This window comes from Orbicella faveolata, unplaced genomic scaffold (genome assembly GCF_042242905.1).
Source record: "Orbicella faveolata isolate gen_17 unplaced genomic scaffold, um_ofav_v1 contig_14, whole genome shotgun sequence".
In the NCBI taxonomy this organism is placed as follows: Eukaryota; Metazoa; Cnidaria; class Anthozoa; order Scleractinia; family Merulinidae; genus Orbicella; species Orbicella faveolata.
Window position 1 is genome coordinate 189700 of NW_028301541.1, and position 24762 is coordinate 214461.

The following is a 24762-nucleotide window of genomic DNA, read 5'->3' on the forward strand; positions in this document are numbered from 1 at the left end:
AGACCTCGAGCGCGCGCTGGATGACGCGTTTGGTACCGGTTCAACGGTACGATCATGTTACGAAAAGCGATTTGAGGAAAAACTTTGCAAAAGACGCTAAAATTCTCTGACTGTCATGAAAGTATTTGAAAACAAATTCGGCCAAGTTTTACAAAAACCTTTCGACTTCGTTTTGTGCTCGTGGAAGCAACGAAATTTAGAGATTCGAGCGAATATTCGGATCGTGTTCAAAATTTTTGGGCAAAGAGTTGTCTCCCTTGTCAATGTTATATGTAAGCCAATTAACAATTATAACATAACTAAAGCAAAGCGCGCGCTCTGATTGGTTAATTCAGCGTCTACTATTTGCCCATGGGTGTACGCTGCTGACGTGTGTGCTAATGTTTACAAAGCAAATCTTTTGACAGACACTGTTTCCAAAGTAATGGCCGACGTTCTTCTGCCAGACATGCGAAACTGTCTTCACAGTTGTCTGAAGATGACACTTTATCGAGTTACTGGTGTGCAGTCGGTTGTCATGAATGAATTTTCGCGCGCTTGTTTTCTCTTGTCATGTAAGACTACACGAACATTTTTTTGTGATGTAGTTCAATAAAAGGACCTCTGTTGTTCCAATGTCTCAATGTTATGTTATAAAACAAATGGTAAACGCCATATCGTGTACTATTGAGTTATGGACGCACGCGGGAGGTTGCTAAGCACGAAAGAAGCGTAAGAGTCGCACGAGGCTATAGCTTCTAGCTTCTTGAGTGCTTAGCAAACCTCCCAAGTGCATCCATAACTCAATAGTGCACGATATGGCGTTTACCATTTGTTTTATAACATAACATTGAGACATTGGAACAACAGAAGTCCTTTTATTGGGCTACATCGCAAAAAAATGTTCGTGTAGTCTTACATGACAAGAGAAAACAAGTGCGCGAAAATTCATTCATGACAACCGACTGCACACCAGTAACTCGATAAAGTTTCATCTTCAGACAACTGTGAAGACAGTTTCGCATTTCTGGCAGAAGAACGTCGGCCATTACTTTGGAAACAATGTCTGTCAAAAGATTTGCTTTGTAAGCATTAGTACACACGTCAGCAGCGTACACCCATGGGCAAGTAGTAGACGCTAAATTAACCAATCAGAGCGCGCGCTTTGCTTTAGTTATGTTATAACAAAAAATTGTACAGCGTGAAAAGGCCTAGGTACGAGTTTATGCAGGACTTGTAGGTAGCGATTTTTCCTGTAAGGTCGCGTAAGAAACAACAACAGGAGACAATAGTAAACTATTCAGTCATTCTTTTCATTCCTTTATTTACTCTCTTCCTACTCACTGTCAGCAAGATTGTGTGCTCCCTGTGCCGTGACCAAATCAAGTTTAATGAACCTGTACTACTACCAGGAATACCAGAATAGCGGCGTATCGCTAACCAGTAACTGTTAACGGCTTCCAGCTGAGAGACTAGCTGTTATCTGTCGAAAATTTTACTGAAATCCAACCGTAAACATGTGCCTGCAGATGGCGTAGTGCGCGCACAAAACGAGCGCGAGAGACACAAATGTTTTACCGGCTTACTGGGGAGGTGACAGGAAAAATGTAGCGGGCACTGCAAAAGTTTTCAGAAAAAGATGAATAACTTTAAAAAACGCGTGGTTACCCCTACATTTTATGTTATGAAATGGAAGTGGCAAGGCTATTCAACACGTGATTAGTTTCTAGTTGTGAGGAAAAGCTATTTAGACTGTATTTTAGCTGAACATAAGTAAGGCTGTCAGGGGCGCTAAAACCTCCGTTGCAACGATTTTGTTATCAAAAACATACCAAAAATGGTTTTTATGTTATCATTTACCATGTAGTCTTAGGATCTTTATAAATGTCTTTGTTTTCTGTATGTAAAGACGAATTCTAAGAAAATCTGTAAAGAAATATCCTTTCCTTCTTTTTTCCGAAAAATGCTGATGTCAGTGTTTTGTTGAGGTTAAAGGCTAATTATCTCGAAAAAATGCGTGCCTATCCCCACTTTTCTTTGTGGATTCCACTAGCCCTTGCAAAGATCTACTTTTCCCCCATGCCCCTAATCTGACGCAAAACCTCTGTATTTAGTAGGCACCGTCCTTAATATAGCCGGTATAATGATTACACTTTGTTCAACTTGCTGGGTTCTTATTACAGGCTGTGTTTCTGTTTTGCCATATGACGAGGACTACGTCTTAACATTCCCGAATGGCTATGGAAGGTACCAGTAATATGTGATCCTATCTACACAGTACTTGTTGAGTGCTAGCCTGGCTCATTCTCTAAAGGCAGCGAATTTCGTTGTCGCAAATTACTGGTCACAAACTGTCTTCTACCCACATAATGTCGTTAAATAGACTTACAGATGGTATTTTGTTGTTGTAGATCCATTTTAACAGTTCCTTGGATAGAAATAGGAGGGAAAACGAATATAACCTGCTCCAAGACTGGATATCAAGCAAATGTACAGTTTCATTGTCGGGTAAGTTGATCACCGTCAATGTTTGCCTGACGTGATTTCGCTTCGATTTTGTCAAGTTTGCGTCACGTAACGTAGTGGCCAAATTTTCCCTTTTAATTCTGTTGATTATTATGGCAATCTTGTGCAATTGCAGCCGTTTTACGGTGGAAAGAAACATCGGATCACCTGTGAAATAATGTGAGTATAAACACACTTGCCGCTTAACTTAAATGTAGCACCTGTCTTGTATACCGTGAAGAATGTCATTTTGTCTTTTCAGCTCCCCGGACGACAAAAAGACCTTTCTATCTATCACAGGGGAGTGGAACGGACAAATGTTTGCCAAATTTCCTGACCGAGAGGTAAACGCCATTCTTTTCTTGACTTGCTTTAGTGCAAGCTTCTAAGTCGGAACAAGTTATTGGCTGAACTAGAGAATGTAGTCAGTTTGAACCAAGAAACAATAAGAATGGATATAAACAGAACTTATGAAACTAGCGAGATAAAACAGCTTGAAATTTGATTTAACGCTGAATGTCAGCTTAGTCTAAAAGTGGGTTTCATCCATATAAAGGACTGGGCACTAGCTGCCTTTTGATAGTGAACACATCATTATAGCTTTGGCGCCTTGCTGCAAGCTTTTGTGTGTCCTTCAACAGACACTAGTTAGTGTTGATCTGATTACTTGCCTATGTAACTGATGCTTGTGTGGTTTGTGTGTTACCTAGTGACTTGTCATTCTCCGCAACATTTATAACATGTGCTCCATATTTGTCAAAATAAACCTGCCCTGCAGTGAACAGCTGTCAGTCGCCAATGCTTGTTTTTCTGATCAGTATTTTTACTTTGACTTCAGGAACCTGAATTATTTATTGATACCACAACCATGCCAACAGTGATGAAAATGGTTAAGAAGATTTCCAAACAGCAAGAAAACGAATCCAGACGGTTAGCTTCACAATGCACTTTGTTAAGTCTGCTGTTATCTTACCTCTTAAATGTCTTCGTTGTTTTCTTTTCTGTTGTTGCGCAGATTATGGAAAGATGTTACGATTAGCTTAAAAGAAGACGATGTAGAAAAAGCAACCGCCTCCAAACACAAGGTATTGTTACTTGTTTCCTGTCGTCAATGGTGGGAGGCGCGGTAGCCTAGCGCGCTGGACTGGACTCGGTCCGAGTTTGAGCCGTGGCCGGGGTCAGTGCGTTGTTATCTTAGTCAAAGAACTTTACTCTGCCCTCTCCATCCAGGTTTATAAATGGGTACCGGTGAATTTAATGCTGAGGGCAACCCTGCGATGGACTAGCAGCTCATCCAAGGAGAAGTAGAAATACCCCTAGTCATTTTATGTCGCGGAAACCAAGATAAGATCCGACGGTATGGGTTACTTGGCCCGATGGAGCAAAATTTGTTTCTTGCTTGCTTTTTGTGTCGTTGTTCGTCAGTTGGTTACTGTCCTAAGAAAGACCAAAGTTAACACGCGCATAAAGTATGCGAGACAGCTATTTCACCAGTTTGCGCGCCATTCCAAGGAATAGTCATCTCAGTTCAGGTCAGGACACACATTCAATCTTACTATCACAACCATAAACCTCAGCTGTTCTCTGCGAGATGTATCGAAGACCACGAAATCATCTGGCTTAAATGACAATCTAAGAGTCTGGAACAAGCTTACGAAGCTCAGAGCAGACCTGTGTCTCGTGTGATTACTACAAAGAAAAGTGATCGTCTGAAATATGGTATGATTGTTTTTGTTTTAGTTAGAGGAACGTCAGCGAGCTGAAGCAAGAGAGAGAAAAGAGAATGGACTGACTTGGGAAACTAAGGTGAGCTGTTGTCCAAACACTGGGTTAATTCGACAATACTATCGTTCGATCAATCCAATAACGGATTCTACACAAACCAAAGATGAGTTTTCCAGTCTAAGTTAATTGGGTATTTTTATTATTATTTTGGTAGTTGTTCCATGAAGTTGGAGAAAACTGGGTTTATGACAAACCACTAATAAAGAGACTACCCAATCAAAGTCGTCCTAAAAGCAAATGATTCCCGGATGACGGAGCAGTGGCCTGGTGCTTTTTGCCATTCTCACATGTCAAACTCGTGCAAATCACGTGAGAAAAATAAGTTTACTGATCTTAGTGTCAGTCCAAATGAGGCGCCGGCAAACGAACTGAAATATAAAGATGACGAAAATAATTTTACATGTTTACCTTCTAAAAGTAATCAGTTAACTCCATCAATTTCGCCGTTGCTCGATAGCTAATGCAGCGAAGGTGTTTGAAGAAGTAAATAGCTCTTAGGTAGACAAGTATCTTGTTGCGTCTTAGGTAAGCAATCATAGCAAAATCGACTCCATTCTTTTCCGCGCATCATCACTGACAAACCGGACATTTTACTACCTGTCTTTATGTTCGACCACGTTTTGATCTTTTCTGCAATAGCTGTTAAATATCAGAAGATTTTAGTAGTCTAACTACATTTTACAGAAAGACTAGAGCCAGAGGATTTTAATCTTTGATTATACAGAACACTATCCTGCAGAGGAGGTACTAAGTCGTTACTAAATTGACTTTAGTGTTTATGATGGTGGCTGAAGATACAGATTTATCCTCGAACGAAATATTCATATTTATATAACGGGGGTTGGGAAATATTTCCGGCACGCCTTTAATGACCGACAGAAAATGTCAAGACAATTGTTGAGAATTAAAAAACGTAGGTAGGTAGAACTTTGAAAATGGTTTTGTATAATTAAGGCTATCTGAAATAAAAGTATTTATCTTAAGTTTGGTTTATTTGTGGATCTGTTTGTCTTTTAGTGTGTTGTATTGTATAAGTTGTGTTTATTTATACAGTTTTAACTTTTTCAACCTTTCCCAGGAGTATTTTTTTCTTTCTACAATCTAAGTAAACTCAATTTGGGTTGTTCAAGTTATCGGAGTAGAATTTGTTTCAAAATGTAAATAAATCTCGTTGGTATAATTTTAAAACTTCACGATCTAAATTACTAACAAGCAGCGATAGAGACATGGTGTGAAGTAACTAGGTTTCAGTATTTAGAGAGAAGTTCTATTTGGTTGTGTTTGTTTTTCTGACCGTGCTTTCCTTGTAAAATAATAAGTGCTGCGTAATGTGATACGTGCGTTTTTAATATTACGCCAATCAAAAGAGTCTACCGGGATCTCTTAATAGAATAAAACGTGTTATAGAGTGTTGGACAGCTTTGTCTTAGTTTCATGTTAGCGCGGGTGAGATGGTTGTTATTATCCTGGTACACTTTGCTGCGCTGTGTTCCGTGGTGTTCACACACCAAGACTCATTGGATAAAGGCAGCATTCACACATCCTTTGAGTTTCGTGATGTGGAAAGAAGCGATGCGAGTACGACTGTGCCAAGTTTTGAGAAAAAGTTGCGATGTGTGAACTCTGAACCATCCAATCTGAAGCTTGCAGCTTTCAACGTACGAACATTCGGTACGAAGAAAATGGCTACCCCAGGAGTGCCGGAAATTCTGGTTAAGGTTAGTAGTGCGTATTTTGTTTGAGTTTGACGTGTCAAATCTCGTGAGATATGTATTATAGTTACACCTATACATACCTTCTGCTATGTTTCGACGGCAAATCAGGCGACTTTAGTCGAGCCATGATCCGTATTTTGGGGAAATCTCCGAGAAAAATTAGGATAAACAATGGTACGGTTTTTCTTTTTTGCAACTGTGTGCGTGGACGATATCTTCAGCTGGAATTTCGTGAAATTCTGGTTATGAAATGGCGATGATTGTTACTTGATAGTACATTCAATGACGTCTCTCCAAACATAGGTCTGCTCAGTACAATCGGCTCGATATAATCTTCATATTAGCGGCGAATATTACTAATTTTGCAAAATTTTGGCATTTGTGTTGTTTGGTTTAACTGCAGCAGTTTGCATGGTTGAAAATGCAAATTGTAAATTTTATCACGAACAAATTTCCAAAGCAACAAAGATGAAAAGAACACCCACGTGAAGACAGCACGAAGGTGCCAGAGGTTTGAGAAAACTTCATGCAAAGGAGGCTCGGTGGTGACGTAATTATGCATAAAACCAATGAGTAACAGTGGAGCATGACTTATTTTTATTGTCTTTTTACTGCAGGGTAGTTTTTTTTGACACAAAATTATCGTCAAACGAGAAGGCGCGAATACCTTGGGGAAGGTGACCAACATACCTGCCGCTTGGCGCTCGTGCGCTCGTTCGTACAAATAGTTAGATACAGTTTTATTGAAGCTTCCTTCACAGGGCTTTTCGGTCATAATACATCACAATTATACAATAATACAAGCAAATTAAAAAATGCTAATTTACAAGAGAAATTCAATAAAATTATCAACTGAGACAAATCAATTTCATATTATTTCTCGCAGCGCTTGGTTTAGTCAGCTCGTTTTGGTGCGCTATGGCTGCATATCAGGCGACTTTGGTCGGGTAATGGTTCGTATTTTGGCGATAATCTTACTTTCTTAGTTACACTCATCATGCCGTGTGCCATTTTGGTTCATTCATTTTGGTACATTCATTCATGTAGGGCAGCAACGAAGCCTCTCCTATCCTGCCTGTCGCTAGCTAGTTTTTCAGTGGTGCCCCAGTTGTAATTGAGCTCCGTCTTTTTTGCTCCATCTTCTGGTGATAACGGTGTCGAACGTAGTCGATTCAAAATACCTATGTGGAGACTAAACAAGCCGACATGCTGCTGAAGCGTACCAAAAAAGTACCATTAGGTATTTTCCGTACCCAAATTCAACTAGCAATCCAGCAATACCGGGCCAAATTCAGTTTAGTAGACGAGGCTCCTGTTTGAATTGAAAAATTCAATGCGGTAAAGGGTATATTTTTATGGCATTCATGTTGCGATGTCTTCTGTTTTTAATTTCTTTTAACTTCCGTGATATTTGCAGATCATTCTTCGTTATGACGTCATTCTCATTCAGGAGATTAGAGACTCCTCTGGTAAAGCAATCGTGGAGTTGTTATCTTTGGTTAACAAGTGAGTCCTGCAAGTCACAAGTCAGTGTAACTGTATTTCAATTACGCATGGTTTTTTGTTAACTTAATTTATTGCTTCTGAATGTATCCTGCAGGGTTTGCAGGAATTCGACCAACGATCTGTACAGTATCACCATCAGTCCACGACTTGGAAGAACATCCAGCAAAGAACAATATGCATTCTTGTATAGGTAAGTCCACCGTTTACAAAGTTGTGACTACTTCTTGTGCGAGTGACTTGATTTACAATAGCGACAGACTTCTTCGCTAAAGTTTAAAGCCTACCTTAAAATGTGTTCCTCAGTCAAGGCTGTAGTGGAATAGAGACTGGTAACAATGTAGTTACTGTCTGTACATTAATTTTGTTTGTCCTTGATTACCACAGGAAGCACGTTTTATCTGTTAAACGTACTTACGTTTACGACGACGGCAAAGAAAACCTACAAAATGATACGTTTGAAAGGGAACCATACATTGTGCACTTCGCCTCCACGAGAACCAGTAAGTAAAATAGCCAGTTAGCCATGTAAGATATCCCTGTCAGTAGATAGGAAAGAAATAGACTATCATTAATCGTTGTAAAATTATGCAATGTTGTTCTTTATGTTATCAGACCTTTTCACGATGCACGACGGTAGCTTAATTAACTAAAAATGCTGCTTTTTTCTGTAAAATTTTGTAAATAGTCTTACAAGAGATTGAACTGATACTAAGCTAATTGTGTCGTGTTTTTCATATCTTCAGGAATTACCGATTTTGTCCTGGTCGCCATCCATACATCCCCGTCTAAAGCTAATCAGGAAATCGACCAGCTTGTTGCTGTATATGATGACGTCATGAAGCAGCTAGCCATAACAAATGTTATTATTCTCGGAGACTTGAACGCCGCCTGTAGTTACATGAGTGATAGAGATTGGAAGACCAACCATTTGGCTAATGATAAACGCTTTCATTGGCTTATTTCTGATTGCGTGGACACCACGGTGAATGGAGGACACTGCGCATATGACCGGTGAGTTTTTGATAGGATAAGAACCAAGTTCTTTCGTGACGTCGTCCTCTTTCCCAATGCCTCCCGTCCTTATGACAAGTAACCATCATAGTGTTGCTGATCCGGCTCTAGGAATATCTTTGGCTTATTAAAATCCCACGTAAAATGAAGTTTGTACCTTTCTGTGTAGCAAAATAATTTGTCAAAGTTGTTGTAACAACAATTGTCATGAGAGAGGCGATGTCTGTTTGTCGTGTCATAGTCGACTTATTTATAGTGCGAGTATCTCTTTAGCCACTTCCAGTCCTCTCGCTGGGTACATGGTAGTTCGTTTCACTTCAGTACTGAACAAAGAGAGTGTTTTACACTAATGCATCCTCAGTCTTCATGTTTCCGTACGAAATAAAACAACACTGTTTGTATCAGAAAGGCCCAGTAGAGGTTTTTACAGGCACTTTAATAACTTTGGCGAGGGAGCAGTAACCTTGAGGAAGTCTCTTTGCTTTCACTTTGCTGCTCTTCACTCAGATGTCTAAATGGGTTCTGGAAAATTGTCAGTGAAAACTGACAAGGTGCCTGGGCCGGCTGAGGGTGATAGGAACTGTTCTTTTTTTACGTTTTGACTACGAATTTCAGCGACACTGTTATAATCTTAAGGCTTGCATTGCTTCTGTTGTGGGTTTGACTGGTGCGGAAAGCGGGCGATTTGTTAGCGTGATCTGTCGTGGAAATTACTTTTATTGTTACATTGTCTTTTTATATTATTTTCAGATTCGTAGTTGCTGGGGATGCCATGTTGAATGCAGCAATGGAATCAAGCTCAGGAAGTTATCAATATGATCAACATTTGAACATTAACAAGACTATGGTTAGCACCTTTCAGTTTTATTATGTCTCTTAGTTAGTACGCGCGCCGTACTCTCCTGTACGGCCCGCTAAAATTTAAAGTTGGGTTTGTTTCAAAACTGTGTTGTGATTTATCGCCAAGTGTTCATAACTTTTATAGCAAGTAAAAAATTAAAACTTTCTTTTACTCTGAATTGTGTATTAAAGTATGCCAACGACTTAAAAACGATTTCAAATTGACTCGTTTTGCTTTCGAGGTGCGTCAGAAATTTGACGCCGTTCCGCGTGAATAGAAATCGTTCCTGAACCCGTCAGATACACAGTAGAGATATAATAAATATCTTACTAACCTCGTTTTATCGGTCCGTACTGTAAGTTGCGGACCGAATTTTTTCCCCCTTCGATTTATGGCCTAAGCGCAAAGCGCGCGGCCCTAAATCGAAGAGGAAAAAGACTCGGTCCGTAACTTACAGTACGGCCCTCGAACTCGGTTAGTAAGAGGTATATAATTTGCCCTTTTACCATGCTAAAGACCTTGTTATGTACCGTGTAATTATGATAAAGACCTTGTTTTGTACCGTGTAATTATGATAAAGACCTTGTTTTGTACCGTGTAATTATGATAAAGACCTTGTTATGTACCGTGTAATAGCACTTTTCACGGTTAATTTTTCTCATTTACATTACAATGTAATCCAACGTGGATGCGAGGCGATTTCGGGCTAACACTACAAAATAGCCCGAAATTGCCTCACATACATGCTAGATTTTATTGTAATGCAAATGAGGAAAGGTAACCGTGAAAAGGACTATTACGATAAAGACCTTGTTATGTACCGTGTAATTATGATAAAGACCTTGTTATGTACCGTGTAATTATGATTAAGACTTTGTTATGTACCGTGTAATTATGATAAAGACCTTGTTATGTACCGTGTGATTATGATAAAGACCTTGTTTTGTGCCGTGTAATTATGATAAAGACCTTGTTATGTACCGTGTAATTATGATAAAGACCTTGTTATGTACCGTGTAATTATGATTAAGACTTTGTTATATACTGTGTAATTATGATAAAGACCTTGTTATGTACCGTGTAATTATGATAAACACCTTGTTATGTACCGTGTAATTATGATGAAGACTTTGTTATGTACCGTATGACTATGATACAGACCTTGTTATGTACTTTGTTATAGGTGTTATCATCTCCTTTCATTATGGGAGGGGACGGGAGTGTGGAGCGAAAAAGTGTTCCTAACATTAGTGTTTTCCTGGGAGTGTTCAATATTGGAACGAAGACACTTTTGCAACATAGGTGTTTACATCATTACTGTCTAAAATCTCTTGCAGGGTTGAAATTAATCAGATATCTTTACATTATAATTCATTTAATTTTCCAATTAACTAGCATATTTTGATTCATTGCAGGCAGCACTTGTAAGTGACCACTATCCCATTGAAATGCAAATTTACTCGAAGGGTAAGCATACCAAGGTCTTTGAATAAACTGATTACTTTCTGTGCATGTTCAACTTTGCTCACAGATAACAGCTGCTTTCTGGTAACTACTGAGTTAACACATCCAGTTTAACTAAAATCAACTGAGTGATGAGTTTAACATTTACGGCAGATTACCATTACATTCAAAAGAGTAGCTTGGTAACATAAGATTCTCTCAGTAATACATAGACTCTAGAACGAAAGCGATCAATTCAGAGATATTTTAGATTTATTACCTCAACTAATGTATGGCATTCAGCTGGGGTTGTGTTTTTCTCTCAAACAGACCTGGCTGGCTATTCCACGAAGACAGTTGAATACACCTTTAAAGTGAAGCAACATCCAAGCTTGAGCCGGTACAAAGTTTATGGAATGAGGAAGAGAAACTCCATTAAAGCTGCAGGAATCGCGGTAGAAACAACTTACACTTCGACAATCACCAGGGTCGCATTCAGGAAAGACTTTAAGAACTTGAAAGAAGCTATGAATGTTCTTCGTGACATAAAAGATATTTTCTTGACTGCTAATATGGTTTCTATCGATCAGATTCAAAATACAGAGTTCCACTTGAAAGGATCGTGGGAAAAGGAAAACCAGTTGTTGGTTAAGAAACCTGGAGCTGTTAAGATCGTTTGTGAAACTAACCCCATAACCACCTGCTGGATTGCTGTGTTACTGACCTGACTAACGATCAACCGAAAAACATACAGTGATGTGAAACGGAGTTTTGTTTTCCGAGTTTATCGTAAATTTGATGGTGATGTTATACAAGATGCGAAATTTATCCTTTTGCTAACAACGCAGAATAAATGAAAAGTAGTAGCAGGCCATGTTTTCTTCTGTGTTCGCTCGTTTAAACGTTTTCGATATGTTTGAATACCCAGGTATTCTAGCAAAACGTAAAGCGTGAAGCGTTAGCCTATCAACTGACCGATGGTCCAGGACAAAAGTCTGTCTCGAATTGGTTTTTTTTCTTGTAAAGGTAACAGGAAGAGTTGACAACTTAGTGCAGACTTAATTACCCAGAGTACGCTCAGCTTTTGTTTTTGTCAGCACTAGCAATTTCGACGCGAAATTATCGACTTTGGAAACATGGTCACAGGATACCCAGGCCGATTTAATAAAGAATTTCCAGGAATTCTTCCTTCCATGGGAACGAAGTTGAACTATGCATTTTTGTGACAGTCGTCTTGAAACGTTTTGGAGTGCATCGATTTGCAACAGTGGAAAAGCTGTTTCTTCATGCAGGCAAATAGTGACAGAATTGTCACGGAGAGGAAAAGCCAGGGAAAAACATTTTCCCCAAGGGCAGCGAAAAGTCAGGAAACTTAATAGTAGGCATGGCATCAATAAATGCAGTGGGCCATCTCCATAATGACAAGGACATGTCAAACTTAGCAACAGTGAAGACAGCCAACAGTAGAGCGGCAATAACCCTTTGTTAATAACTGATTCATCATATGACTCCCTTTCCTTTGGATAATTTTTCTACTCTCCCAGACAAATTTACTGTAACAATAGGCTTCATTTTTCGCGAAAATATGCACGGATATTTGTCCGCGGACATTATCTGTTCGCTTCTCGGTACAGATAATGCCCGCGGACAAATATCCGTGCATATTTTCGCGCAAAATAGAGGCTATTGTTTATGTGTAGTGCTGTATAGGGGTGTATAGTGCTGTGTACATAGGGGTGTACAGGAATTTATAGTTCTTTATAGGGATTTATAGTACAAAAATACACAGGGATGTACAGGGGTGTTTTGTACTGTATAGAGGCTCTGAAAAGACGTAAATACTATTGTATAGAGGTGTACACTCCGTGCTGTTACATGAAGATTTGTCTTCACCCTCAGCGGTTGTTATGTAGTTATTCCCCTAGTTGGGTCCCAGGCCCTCCTTGATTGTTTACATTCCTTGTCCAATCACTGCACAGATAAGGTTTTGGAGCAGATTTCAAAATGGCTTCTCGCTCTTGTTTACTCTCTGCGCCTCTGAAGGCAAGGAAAGGGTTTCTTTGATGTCAATGTGATTCTAGAGTGGTGAAGAATGAATACCAACACAACAAGTGGCAGTGAATTAAGCAGAGGTCCATTTTCAGCGACGAAACTTGTAAGTATTTCCTACGACGGCGACTTTCCCTTGCCTTGGGTCGATGTCTAACATGTACAAGTTTGAAATATATTAATTAAGCTTAATAATTTCCCCTTACATTGAACTTTGAAATTTGGCACAGACTAGTCCAAGGTAAATGGGAAAAGAAATTCTGGAGGTTTAATTTTTTGATGCCTCTTTTTCTCGAATAGTGGAACGAGGTTGTACAACAGATGAAAAGTAGTGTTCCTGTAAAGAGAAGAAGATGGCGAATGAAAGTCTTCGAAGATGTGTTTGTGGCGTCTGAGGCTTTAGATTGGCTTCATGGATTCCTGAAAGAGAATCCTAACTTTGGAGCTGATGTTACTCGACAACAGGCTGTGCAACTGTGTCAAAAGTTTTTAAAAAATGGTATCATAACGGATGCGCGCGGAAAGCAATATAATGGAATGTTCGAAGACAACAACCATCTATATCGGTTTACAGACAAGGTTCGCAATTTTCCGTTTAAAGCAAGCCGCTCCCCGAGAAATGAAAAGGTTCTAGAACATAAAACTGAGAAGGCCAAGAACGACACAGTACCTAGTGAAAACAAGCATTCGATCACTATTTACAAAGATGAAATGAAAGCTGATTTTAAGGAACTGCAACAAGAAGACAGGCCAACGCGATCCGTAAGAGAAGGACATAAATATAATCTCAGGTCCACTCCATTTACGATGGAACCTTCAAGAACACCCCTCGTCAATAAAATGAATGTTTTGAGTTCTACGAGAACTGATCCGACTCATGGACCACTCAAAAGTGCAGCTAAACGAAGGAGAATTTGTAGAGAAGACAGCGATGTTAAAGAAGTGATAATGAATCCAGCAGCATTTATTGCTCACAACCGACGCTCGTTAACTGATAAAGAGATCAGTCAAGTCTGGTGGAATATTGCTACCACTCGGTGAGTACCAGAGTTTACTCTTAATATTTTTAATATCTTTTATCCTGTATTAAAGGATAGAGAGCCACTAGTTCATAAGTATCCACTGTTATATGCCACCCTCTAACAATAAAGTTGTTTATTTACCAAGTGTGGGTGGTAGTGGTATAAATTGATGAATCAATTAAAGCCTGAAAACAGAAACAAAAATTTTGGTCGCCCCAAAACGCAGACCATGTAGACTGCAGACCGCAGACCACACAGACTGTGCAGACTGAGTACTTTTTTTTTTCTTATTCTTGTTTTTGCATTTACTTTGACCCGCATATTTTTTGGTTCTGTTTATCCACAGGCCATGCAAACTCGGTGGTATGTGACTGTTGATGTGTTATAGATTTTGCAAGGGAAACTCCCTTAAGTCCTAAATATGCTTAAGTAAGGTATGGGTCGCACTTGGGAAATCTTTGCCAGAATTTGTTTACTTTGCAGTGGAAATCTGTCATTGGGGGCATTTGCCTAGTGTGACCGCAAGTTCTCCGCTTTGGCAAAAACTTTGCGAATCGGCAAAACATCAAAGGCGCCGTAGTGCTTGGGTGGGGCAGGCAGATTGTCGAAAAGTCAAGCCAAACAATGGGGATCACAGCGGTTACTGTCAATGCTTGTCAGCATAACATGAAAAACAATACGCGTGGGAAGTTCAGTTCTAGAAGGTTGCCGTACTTAACGGTGTCCCAGGATGTTTAAAATGCCGTTGAATGAATTTCTTGTAACTTGAAGCTGCTGACAAAAAAAATCTTCTGGTACTGTTACGTCGCAATAGTGAAGATCAAACCACAACTCTACAAGTCGGGGAACTGACCAGGCATATGGTGATCGAGCTATTCTTCGTTGACGTCGATTTCTTCCTTTGATCATGACCGCTTTTGAAACCGTCAAACATTCATCTGCCCATCGTTCGTACATCAAGCGAAAGACAACAAACTACTGTAGATTAAACTGAACAAACAGAAGGAGAATCACCGTAATAACTATGAGAACTCCTTCAACAGGATGCATGCTTGTTTCGGTTTTGATCGCGATCGATATCATGTCTTTCGAAAGCACGTGGGTAAACAACATGGTGTCTAGTACCTGGTTCCTGAAAGTTATCTCCCACTAGTGCGACCCTCCGTTTTCTGTCGAAATGTTTTCCTTTCCGGTTGCGGTTTCTAATTTTTGTGGTTTTTTAGCTGGCAAAGATGAAAACTTTTCCCAAGTTCAACCCATACCTAAAGCTATTTTAAAATGTAGAAATAAACTTCACTTGTAATATAATGTCACACTTAGCATGTGCATTTTCTACTCTTGGTATACAAAATGTAATTCCAAGTGACTGTTGGAGTGTGACTGCGATCACGCCAAAAAAGCCTAGCACATGGAAAGATCACAGAAAACCGAATAGCATTTGAAATTCTCAGCACAGTACGGTTGCTGTGATGAGTTGATGTGATGGTTAATTTATCTGTTCTTATGGCAGTTTTGTTTTTATGGCGATTTAAACTGCGAGTGGTCCCTTTTTCGCTTAGTCCATCGTACGTGATGCATAAGAAAACCTCAAGGAAAAAATTTCATGCAAGTATTTTTCTCGTTGAGGTTTACTTACGGTCATGTTCAACTAAGCGAAAAAGGGAATACTCCTAGTCTAATGGCGATTCTGTACTTTGTGAAGAAAAAGCGATTTGTGGGACAAGGTCGCTTAGAGTCACCTTCCTTTCTTTGTTTTATGAATCAGTCAAGAGGAGAATGAAGACTAAGAAAATTGAAAAAAAAAAAAAACACAACAACAACAGATTGGACAAAATAAATGACACCACAAACCTGTCAAAAATTGACGCAATTTGCAGCCAGAATGTGTGGAAGTTTATGTTTGTGCTTGATTTTAGTATATTTAGGACTAGTAAAGGGAAATTCCCATAGAAAGTCTATTAAACGCGTGAATCAACAGTCAGATGTTGAGTTTGTGTCGCCTGTGGATAAATAACAAACATTAGGACATATTGAACACTAATTTGTCATTAGAAACAAAAAAAGTGAGTCAAGTGCTAGAAAAAAAAGTATTCAGTCTGCATGGTCCCCATGGTCTGCATTTTGGGGTGACTGCAAAAATTTGGGCTAGAAGAATTTCATTATCATAATTGATACTGGCTGAGTAATAATTACTTATTATTGCTAGTTAGCATAAGTTGGTATAGGTGAAGAGCCATTTTAAGTCTGGATACGCTGTTAATAAACCATTGTTATGATCATTATTATTGATGATTGCTATTGGGACAGTAGGCAACTGAGCCTGTGGAAAACCCATGGTGGAGCCACGCAACATTATAGCAAAGAACTGATGTATTCATTGCAACTCTGCAAGTAACAACTTTAGGGCATTATCATATTTAAAGAACTAGTCAAGTTCAGTTACTTTCCATTTGATAGGGGGATACCCTTAGCAAATTGTGGCACAGACAAATTACTGCCATATTTATACAACTATGAATGCCTTTGAAAGGAAGAAGTGCTTTGCCCTGGGTGCTTTGCCAGGTGTTAGAGGGTGTGTACATTGTTATTGTTTTCTAGGCAGTAATGTAATTGATTTGTATTTCTTTTTAGTTTAAAGAGGCTAATGGATCTTGATGATTCATTTGTGAACTCCCTCAAAATTGAAGACTATGACATCAGTTGTGTGTGTCTCAATTCACAAGCTCAGAGAATTCCCAGAGGTACTGTAATGGTACACTTGTCATTATTTCCCATGTTTCCTTTGTGGTTCTTGCCTCTACCTGCTTTTGCTATATGATATTATAATGTTATGCCATTATAATTATTATGAACATTTTCTTATTTTGTCTAGATCCTGTCCTCTCCTCTCCTGCCATATGTATGTGAAGACCTCTTGTTCCCTTTATTCCCACCACACCCGAAACCAGGGAATATGACACGTGCCATTTTTAGGTGTACATGTACCTCATAAACATTTTTTGTTCCCTTTCTTCTTCTCGTAATTCTGAGTTTGGAAGAACTTTAAAAAGCTGTGGAAACACTCACATGACGCTCAGTTAATCTGATCAGACAGCATTTCTTGTTCTTGTAAACTTCCTCAACTCCTTTACAACTGTTTAACTGCCTGAAATGTGACTGTTGTATATGGATTGTTCACTCTATATACAGTTGAACCTCCACTAACGGCCACCTATCTACAACAACCACCTCTTTATAATGGCCTCATTTTTTTTGGTCCCAGTCGACAGTCCATACATTCACTTTAATTTTAACCTCTCCACAATGGCAAGGGCCACTAAAACCCATCCCAACTGCAAAAATAACCTCTTGACAACGGCCAGGTAATCAATGACCGACGAACAGTGTCTACAAAACCCCATTTTTGTACCATAAAAGGTCACTAAACTTGATGTGAACTGTGCGTTGTTAGTCTCTGTTTCTGTTTATTGATACCTTTTGTTTTATATATGCTTTAAATAAGCATTTTTGAAAAGAAAAATGTTGCATCCCTGAAGAAACAGGTGTCATATTACACTCTTACCTCCTCATAACAGCCACCTCTCTATAATGACCACTTTCCTCTGTCCCCAAGGTGGCCTTTGTGGAGCCGTTCAACTGTATTATATGGATAAGTAACCAAGTGTGAGGTCAAGATGGCTGGACATTGGCCAAGTTCTTTGCACCTGTTTATTGACTGAGATGCAGTCAAGGTCCACAAACACCCCAAAATTAGAAAGAACTAGGCCAATATCTTGTCATCTTGACTGATCAAACTTTGTCAATAAAAGATATTGAATCATTATTTGTATAAGTAGCCACATGATTTTAAGTGCAATTTGGAATAAACAAGCAGGAATACATTTTTCAGAGGCTTACAAAATTGCATGAATCCATAGAGTGATTGTAATTGAAGGCTTTTGTGCAAAAAGGGCGTATATAGCTTTTTGGGCCGATTTTAATTTTTTCAGGATCAAGCTAATTTTTGGCAGACAAAGAAAAGCTCCAGTCATTCTATAATTGTTTTTGTTGATTTAAGCTTCGTTTGCAAGAAATAACGTAGGCAAAAAAACTCAGTTTTCCTTGGGTATCGTTTGGAGATCTTTTGTTGAACAAAAAGCAAAAGAAACCTTTTGTTTTGCTAACCGATGAAGTCACCAAAGCGTGACATTTGCCGTTAGTTGTTCGAACCGATACAAGTTTTATTATTCATATAATTATGCTATTCTCTTACTGTTGCTTCATTAGTGCAAGCGAATAAGGTACTGAATGGACCAGATGCAAGTTTGTTTTGTCATGACACCAGTTCAATACAAGGTCGGTCGATATTTTTTTCCAGTCTATTTCTCTACTTCTTTCAAAAATAAAAGCATCTATTGAAAAGAAACCGTGCTGTCAAAGCTGCTAAAAGTAACCATCTAAGTTACTAAACTGAGTTTTTTGCGTACGTTATTTCTCGAAAACGAAGTGCAAATCAACAAAAACAATTACACAACGATGCTTTTCATGTCAAAACAAGTCAGTCTGCCAAAAATTGGCTTCATCCAGCAAAAAATAAAAATTGGCCCAAAAAGCCACATACGCCCTTTTTGCACAAAAGCCTTCAATTTGTAGTCTTGGACAATTTATTGCTACTTTCATATTTATCCCAAATTGCCTGCGATTACTTGGACAGGATGCAGTGCTAATCTTCAGAACTTTCTGAAAATATTCACAAAACTCCTCACAATGTTGGAATGCCTTCAACAATCTTCAGAAGACCTTGCAGGAGCACCCCTATACCACCTAGGCTAAAATCAGTACATTTATTGTCCTGACTTGGAGATGTTTTTGGTAATTTGCACATGTGTTCGACAATTCAGTAATCCAGTCACGATTGAGTAATTTTTCAAGTGTATCATTAGCTATAAAGAACCCAACTTTCTTGTAAAAAACAACAAGTAGTCCTGAGCAGGTAAGATAGAACCTGTCTTACCCACTTGGGTAGCCAATCACAGTGGGGAATTTAGTTTGTCTTGTCTGCTCAGGGAGCTAACGTGTAATAATCAAGTAGGACCCCTTTGATAAAAGTGTTAAATACGCTGATGGGTCATTCTGTTAAAACATTTGTTGTTGCTGTTATTATTGTCATTATCATTATCATTATCGTTATCATTATTATTATTATTATTATTATTATTATTATTATTATCATAAACCATGTAAAAAATTGCATGTTTCTGTTGGTGCATAACTTATTTTGTTCTATCAGCCATAGAAGTCTTACCCCAATGGTTGATATCTGCTATGAAGTGCCTTATACACTGTAAGTTTGTCCTTTTGAAATGAACATTGTATTAAAATTTGGAAGTGTAATAGTGTAGATCACATATATAAGCTTTATATCTCTACATGTAGGTATGTATCTCACTGAAGGCAGCTAAAAAGGTTGTTTTAGCCTAAGTTATTATCTGATTGTAATTACATGTATTACCTTAAGGGCCAAATGGTGATTACTCCAATCGAAGCTTTCCGAAGTATGGAGGTTTTGAGCGAGATGTGTTCAAAGCTATCGTGGAGTTCTTTGATGATGAAGATAAACGTCCACTTGTCCCAAGACATTTGCTAAGAGTCTTCCAGAAGACAGTAGGTAAAGAAACTTTGTTGATATGTAAACTCGCCCACCATTGACACACTAAAAGCAGATGATTTATATCCAGGCATAGTCATTCGATAAACCGATAATCAATATCAATCCATAATAATCAATATCAATCGGAGAATGATATCGATTGCTATCAGCAATGGAAGAAAATCAATGAAAAAAAAAGTTGTGAGTTTGATTGTTATCAATAACTGCTGATAGTAATTGATAACGATTGATTCATCAATTGGTATCGATTGTTATCGGAATTATTTTTGTCCTCTAACAAGTTTCACTGATAAAATGATTGACAAAATTTGTCTGTAATGTATTATTGAGTCATTTTAGGTTTATAGCCTACACATCTTTTACAATCATCAACAAAATAAGAAGAACAGAAAGAACTAACAAATCATTTTGGGCTTTACATCTTTCTTCAAAATAACAACTGCCAAACCAAGTTTGATGCCTTTTGCTTAAAGATGGCAGCGATCTGGAGGGCTGCAGTGTCAGTGTGTTTATGAATTTGAGCTAGACTCTGATTTACGGAAAATTGCCAACAAAGATATTAAGGATGGAGTCAATAGCACGACTATGAACAGATATAAATTGTTAATGGTAATTGTTGATTATTTTTATCACTCAATACCATTGTTATTCCTGAAGACAAGAATTACCGATTGTCAGCGATATTTGTCCATCGATAGCAATCAAAAAAAAAATTTTCTGTGAGTTTAATTGTTAGCTATTGCAGATATCAATTGATAGCAATCGGCATTTGATATTGATTGTCTGAATCAACTGATTTCTTTTAGCGATTTTTATCAACCATGCCTGGTTTATATCTACACGACTAATTTACCACCAAGATGTGTCACTACTCTGTCACAGCAACTGACTTCAAGTTTGATTTGTTTCTCAGATCATTTGTTTAAATGCAAGCTGACAGCCATGCGTTCTCTGCAGTACTGCTGTTTATTGATTCCAGTTAAGAACAGAGAACTGCTGCAAATGCTGTTGAAATTTATGGTTAAGCTGATGGACAATCATGTGATATCCTTAAGTGATGAATTACCCACCAAAGAAATGGTAAGAGAATGGTTTATTAATTTTAAGAGGAGGCCTCCAATCATTTAGAGGAGTCTAAAATATATTTTAAATGTCTAAAATACAAAATCCTTTTTGGCATAAGTCTCTTTAGCTCACTTGGCAGTGACGCTCACTCGGTTATTGCTTTATAATACGTTTTGTTTCTGTCCCATTCCGTTCTTGGCTTGCTAATTTTGGCCATGTAACCGTTTCGGGTATTATAACCGTGTTGTTCGCTCATGGTAGATCTGAACACATCGAAATGTTCAAGGATCTCTCCCTTCATTGCTAGAACTAAAAGCTCCACTATGATATTTTCAAGGTTGAGTTTAAAACTTGTGCTTACTTGTCATTCATATATTGATTGATGTGTTACTGTTTGACATTCTTCTTTCTTCATTGTCTGCAGCTTATCCAGTCCTTTAGTCGTGCAATATTTGGTGTTTCTTCGGACATGGATGCAATTAGGCTTGTTTACTTTATGATGGAAACGTTTCCTGAATTTTTCAAGGTAAGATCCAGACATTTTTTGAACAAATTCAAAGACCTTGGTCTCAAGTTATGGTTGCATTTTGTTTAGAGTAATGTTCTGTATACCATAAAGAGGTGAGAATTTAAATTGCGTTGTATTGGATGAATCCATGTTCATTGCGCCTTCGTTTTATAGTTTCGTTTACTTAAAATCTCGACCCCGCCCGTTAGTCTTTTAATAAGTACGTTTTCAATCCATCATGCAGCTGTTTGAGGACAAATGTTCTACAGGTACAAAGGAATAAAGTGTTGTTTATGCTGTTTCGTTAAAACTGAACCTGTCGGATTTGTACAGGTACGACTGTTAAGGGGAACTTACTTGAGCTATTTCCTTCTTGCAAACCGTTTGATTGTTTGTAATGTTATCTATATCGCAGAATCCTGAAGGACTTCAATTTCAAGTTGAACAGCGACTCTTATTCTTGAAGAATTGTCGAGAAAACAAGGTTGGTTATGTTTCTCATTAGAATGTTCATGCTCATCGCTATTATCGTTTTGAATATAATTTTTTGATAATTTTTTTCTTAGTCAGTTATTGTGCCTCCTGAGGGCCCCGTTGTGTCCTTTTGTGAACGGGTCACGCCACAAGAATACAAAGAACAATCTCTAATTACATCACAGCGTTCCTTGAAGGACCTTCTCAACAGAATTGTCGATGATGAGAGTTTAAACGCGAAAGACAAGAAAAAACAACTGAAACAGGTAAGTTTCCATAACATATGCTTTGATGTTTGGTTACAACAACTTGAGCACAAAATATAGCAACGTGACCTACAAACAGATCTTCATGGTTCTCCGTACTTCATCCTGTACTTCTCCTTTTGGACCCTTTACTTGACTTCTAAGTTGCATTTTATGCGATAGTCGGAAAACACTTCAGTGATATTTTGACTAAACTTTCTCAGCCGCATTTCTAAACAGGCTCGCTAGTGGGGTACAGGGTGGGATGAAAGAAACGGGAAACCCGAAGCGCGGTCTTGCTGATTTTTTTCGTCTAGGCTAAAATGTTGCACCATTCCACTAAACGACTATTCAAAGATTAGAACAAGTCAGAGATGATGTTAGTTTTACTGCTTTTTTACTTTGTTAGTTTGAGAAGTCTTATCCTGATATCTATCAAGCAAAGTTTCCAGGAGACAACTTATCAACCTGTTCACAGAGGTCACAGAGATCAGAGAAACTTAGACAAGTTATGAAGCCGCTGGCTATACTTAAGAACTTGCGATAACAGAACTCTCTTGAAGGACCAAACTTGGTGGTGTCTTATGGCCATTTGCTGGACTTCTTCCTGTTTATTACTTTTAACAAGACCAAGTAATTTGGAGTATCTGTTGTATCCGGTGATCCCTGTGGTACAACCGTTCATTGTTAGTCCCTTCCGAGAAGGGTTTTATTTTTTCCTCGTCGCGCAAAATGAAAAGGCCTAGACTTACATACGAGATTGTTTTATTATATTTTTTATATCATATATAGCATTTTAAAGCTTTCATATTTTAGGAATAATGTTTTAATCAATTGACTGATCGAGATTAACTATTATATATACTATTTCTGAGAGAACTGTCATCAGATCGAAGCCGAGAGATCAATCGTAGCCGGAATGTTTCCTTTTTGTGGGATTTTATACTTTTTTTTTTCAAGTTTTCTTAGCCAAAATTTCAACCTCCCCCTCAGGTCGGGAGTAAGAAAACGGAAAAGAGAGATGAAATCTTGTGTTTATTTGGGTTCTGTAATTAGGACCGTACCTGTAGTACTCATCGTCATAATATATTCATTTATTCGATATCAGTGGAAAACAGAGCTGAAAATGAATCGAGCTACCTGGCGTGTTTTCTCATTAGTTACACTAACGACATTGTTTTTTTCTATTCCAAAACTCATGGGCGGAATGTTTTCTCTATAGCGAGGGAGCACTCTCTTGTCTACAACACATTTTGTTTTTTCTTCAAATTCACCCCTTGCCTAAAAAAGTAACTATGTGTAATTTGTCGTACACTCTAAGAAATTGATAATTCTTCGATCTGCCATATTCAGTAATCTTCTATTTGAATAGGGGATTTTACTGGCTTAGTTTTAAGCGGCCTTTATTGTGTTAATTATCGCAGGATCCAGTTTGTATGCAGTGTGCAATCTTTTCAGCTTGATTCACCCCGGTCAAGTATCCGCCATGAACGTACCCGTTGTACAACTCGTCAGTTGCCTCGCCGGAGAAAAACACGTGTCCGACGGGTTTCTGAAGTTTGACGTAATCATCACTAGATATTCCGATTGGTAGGTTTGCCCATGAGCCGAAGAAAAACTTGTCAAGTCCCCATCTTGGATAGTAAATGTCTATTGGGTCAGGAATGCTTGTACCATACATACTTCTCAGAACTTCCATGATTTCTTGTTTGGTTTGTTCGTTGGTCTGATATTCTAGTCTTATGGACTCTTCTCCCGTGACTGTGATCAAAAGTATATTGGTTCCCTTCGGTAGACGAGAATCTGCTTCTAAATTCTGCATCATAGAATAGTAACCTCTTCTTTTAGAAGCGTAAAGAATATACTCTTCATCATCCCAAAATTTAGAGGGAAACTTTACAAATATCTTGGTATATATAACCATATTTAGCTTGAAAATCGCCTCTAATTTCCAGTTAGGAAGTTCGGGTGTAAACTGGATAAGTCCGCTTTTAAGTACACCGATACTGAAAGTCACAAGAGCGTAATCTGCGGTGTACACGTCACCGTTGTCGGAAGTGACATAAACGCCGTTCGTATTCCACTTGACTTCCTTCACTTTTGTGTTCAACTGTAACCGCGAGTCCCTGGGTTCAAGAAACATGCCCGCCAAACAATTCACAATATGCACGTACCCTCTTGAGTCTGTAACAAAGAGTTGTTCCCCCCCTACTGAGTGAATGGTTCCATTGACGGCTATCTTTGTTCTAAGTGAAACGTATTTAGGTGGGACTGCATATTCAAAGTCGTATTCAAAGTACTCTGTAGCCATTTCTTCCGGATTGGAAGGTAGCCAGTTTGCAATTCGTAGACCTACTCGGGCGGAAATGTCCTCATATTTCAACTTTCTGCGTGTGATTTGCATCTTGTCAATGATGTCTTCATCATGTTTCAGAAGGCTCATCTTTCCTTTTTCAGTTGTTTTAAATCCACTTTCATTTCTAATCACAAATGATCTGTTCTCAAGCTTTCCTTGCAATCCACATTTTAGCGCTAATGTTTCGATGGGATTTCCCTTGACCCCTTGAATCCAGTTTGCTCCAAGTTCAATGGTAGTGTTGTGAAATGTCATTTTTCTCATTCTTCCTCCAATCCTGTCTGTTCCTTCTAAGATAATGAAATCTTTGATTCCCAGGTCACTCAGGGTTTTTGCGGCGGCAATTCCAGATATACCTCCGCCAAGAACCAAAACGGTCGCATTTCTTTGTTTTGCTGTACCATGGTTTAAGATCGTAGCACAGGCCAGGAATGCGAGCAAATTGACTGAGCTAAGGCTTGCCATCTTTACTGACAGACCAAACCAGACTAATGATCCTTACCGAACAATGAAAGTGTCGAAATTTGAAAAGATAACGACACCCCGTGATCTGCACGTGGTACGTCGCGAGCTCCTGGGTTAGCGAGGGTTAGAGCGGCCGTGAGAGA

General features: G+C 38.6%; 4 protein-coding genes across 6 annotated transcripts in view; 3 read left to right on the forward strand and 1 right to left on the reverse strand.

The window, feature by feature from the left end:
- The window catches only part of LOC110062725 (oxysterol-binding protein-related protein 9-like), a 28862-nt gene extending 23600 nt beyond the window's left edge, over window positions 1-5262 (forward strand). For both annotated transcript variants that reach the window (XM_089286093.1, XM_089286091.1), the window contains exons 18-25: window positions 2163-2226; window positions 2391-2487; window positions 2621-2664; window positions 2747-2828; window positions 3323-3414; window positions 3500-3569; window positions 4225-4290; window positions 4424-5262. In XM_089286093.1, coding sequence (XP_089142219.1) covers window positions 2163-2226; window positions 2391-2487; window positions 2621-2664; window positions 2747-2828; window positions 3323-3414; window positions 3500-3569; window positions 4225-4290; window positions 4424-4510 — 602 coding nt within the window. In that variant the 3' untranslated portion in view covers window positions 4511-5262. The remainder of the gene's footprint in view (window positions 1-2162; window positions 2227-2390; window positions 2488-2620; window positions 2665-2746; window positions 2829-3322; window positions 3415-3499; window positions 3570-4224; window positions 4291-4423) is intronic.
- Window positions 5263-5412: 150 nt separating this feature from the next.
- LOC110062726 (deoxyribonuclease-1-like) lies at window positions 5413-11659 on the forward strand. Its single transcript, XM_020769678.2, has 8 exons — window positions 5413-5987; window positions 7402-7490; window positions 7585-7680; window positions 7875-7990; window positions 8234-8501; window positions 9252-9348; window positions 10758-10809; window positions 11116-11659. Exons 1-8 carry the CDS (start codon window positions 5721-5723, stop codon window positions 11511-11513), a joined length of 1383 nt encoding a protein of 460 aa, XP_020625337.1. The 5' UTR covers window positions 5413-5720; the 3' UTR covers window positions 11514-11659.
- A 123-nt stretch (window positions 11660-11782) lies between these two features.
- On the forward strand, window positions 11783-22933 carry LOC110062715 (DEP domain-containing protein 1B-like). 2 transcript variants are annotated; one of them, XM_020769664.2, is made up of 11 exons: window positions 11783-12940; window positions 13135-13871; window positions 16488-16597; window positions 18123-18191; window positions 19126-19179; window positions 19354-19503; window positions 20420-20586; window positions 20996-21097; window positions 21495-21563; window positions 21646-21819; window positions 22208-22933. In XM_020769664.2, the coding sequence occupies exons 1-11, from the start codon at window positions 12878-12880 to the stop codon at window positions 22343-22345; spliced, it is 1833 nt and encodes a 610-aa protein (XP_020625323.1). In that variant the 5' UTR covers window positions 11783-12877; the 3' UTR covers window positions 22346-22933. The 2 variants fall into 2 exon arrangements, with proteins under 2 accessions (XP_020625323.1, XP_020625324.1); XM_020769665.2 differs by lacking the exon at window positions 18123-18191.
- Window positions 22815-24704, reverse strand: LOC110062719 (uncharacterized). Its single transcript, XM_020769670.2, has one exon. It carries the CDS (start codon window positions 24617-24619, stop codon window positions 23210-23212), a length of 1410 nt encoding a protein of 469 aa, XP_020625329.2. The 5' UTR covers window positions 24620-24704; the 3' UTR covers window positions 22815-23209.
- Window positions 24705-24762: the final 58 nt, after the last annotated feature.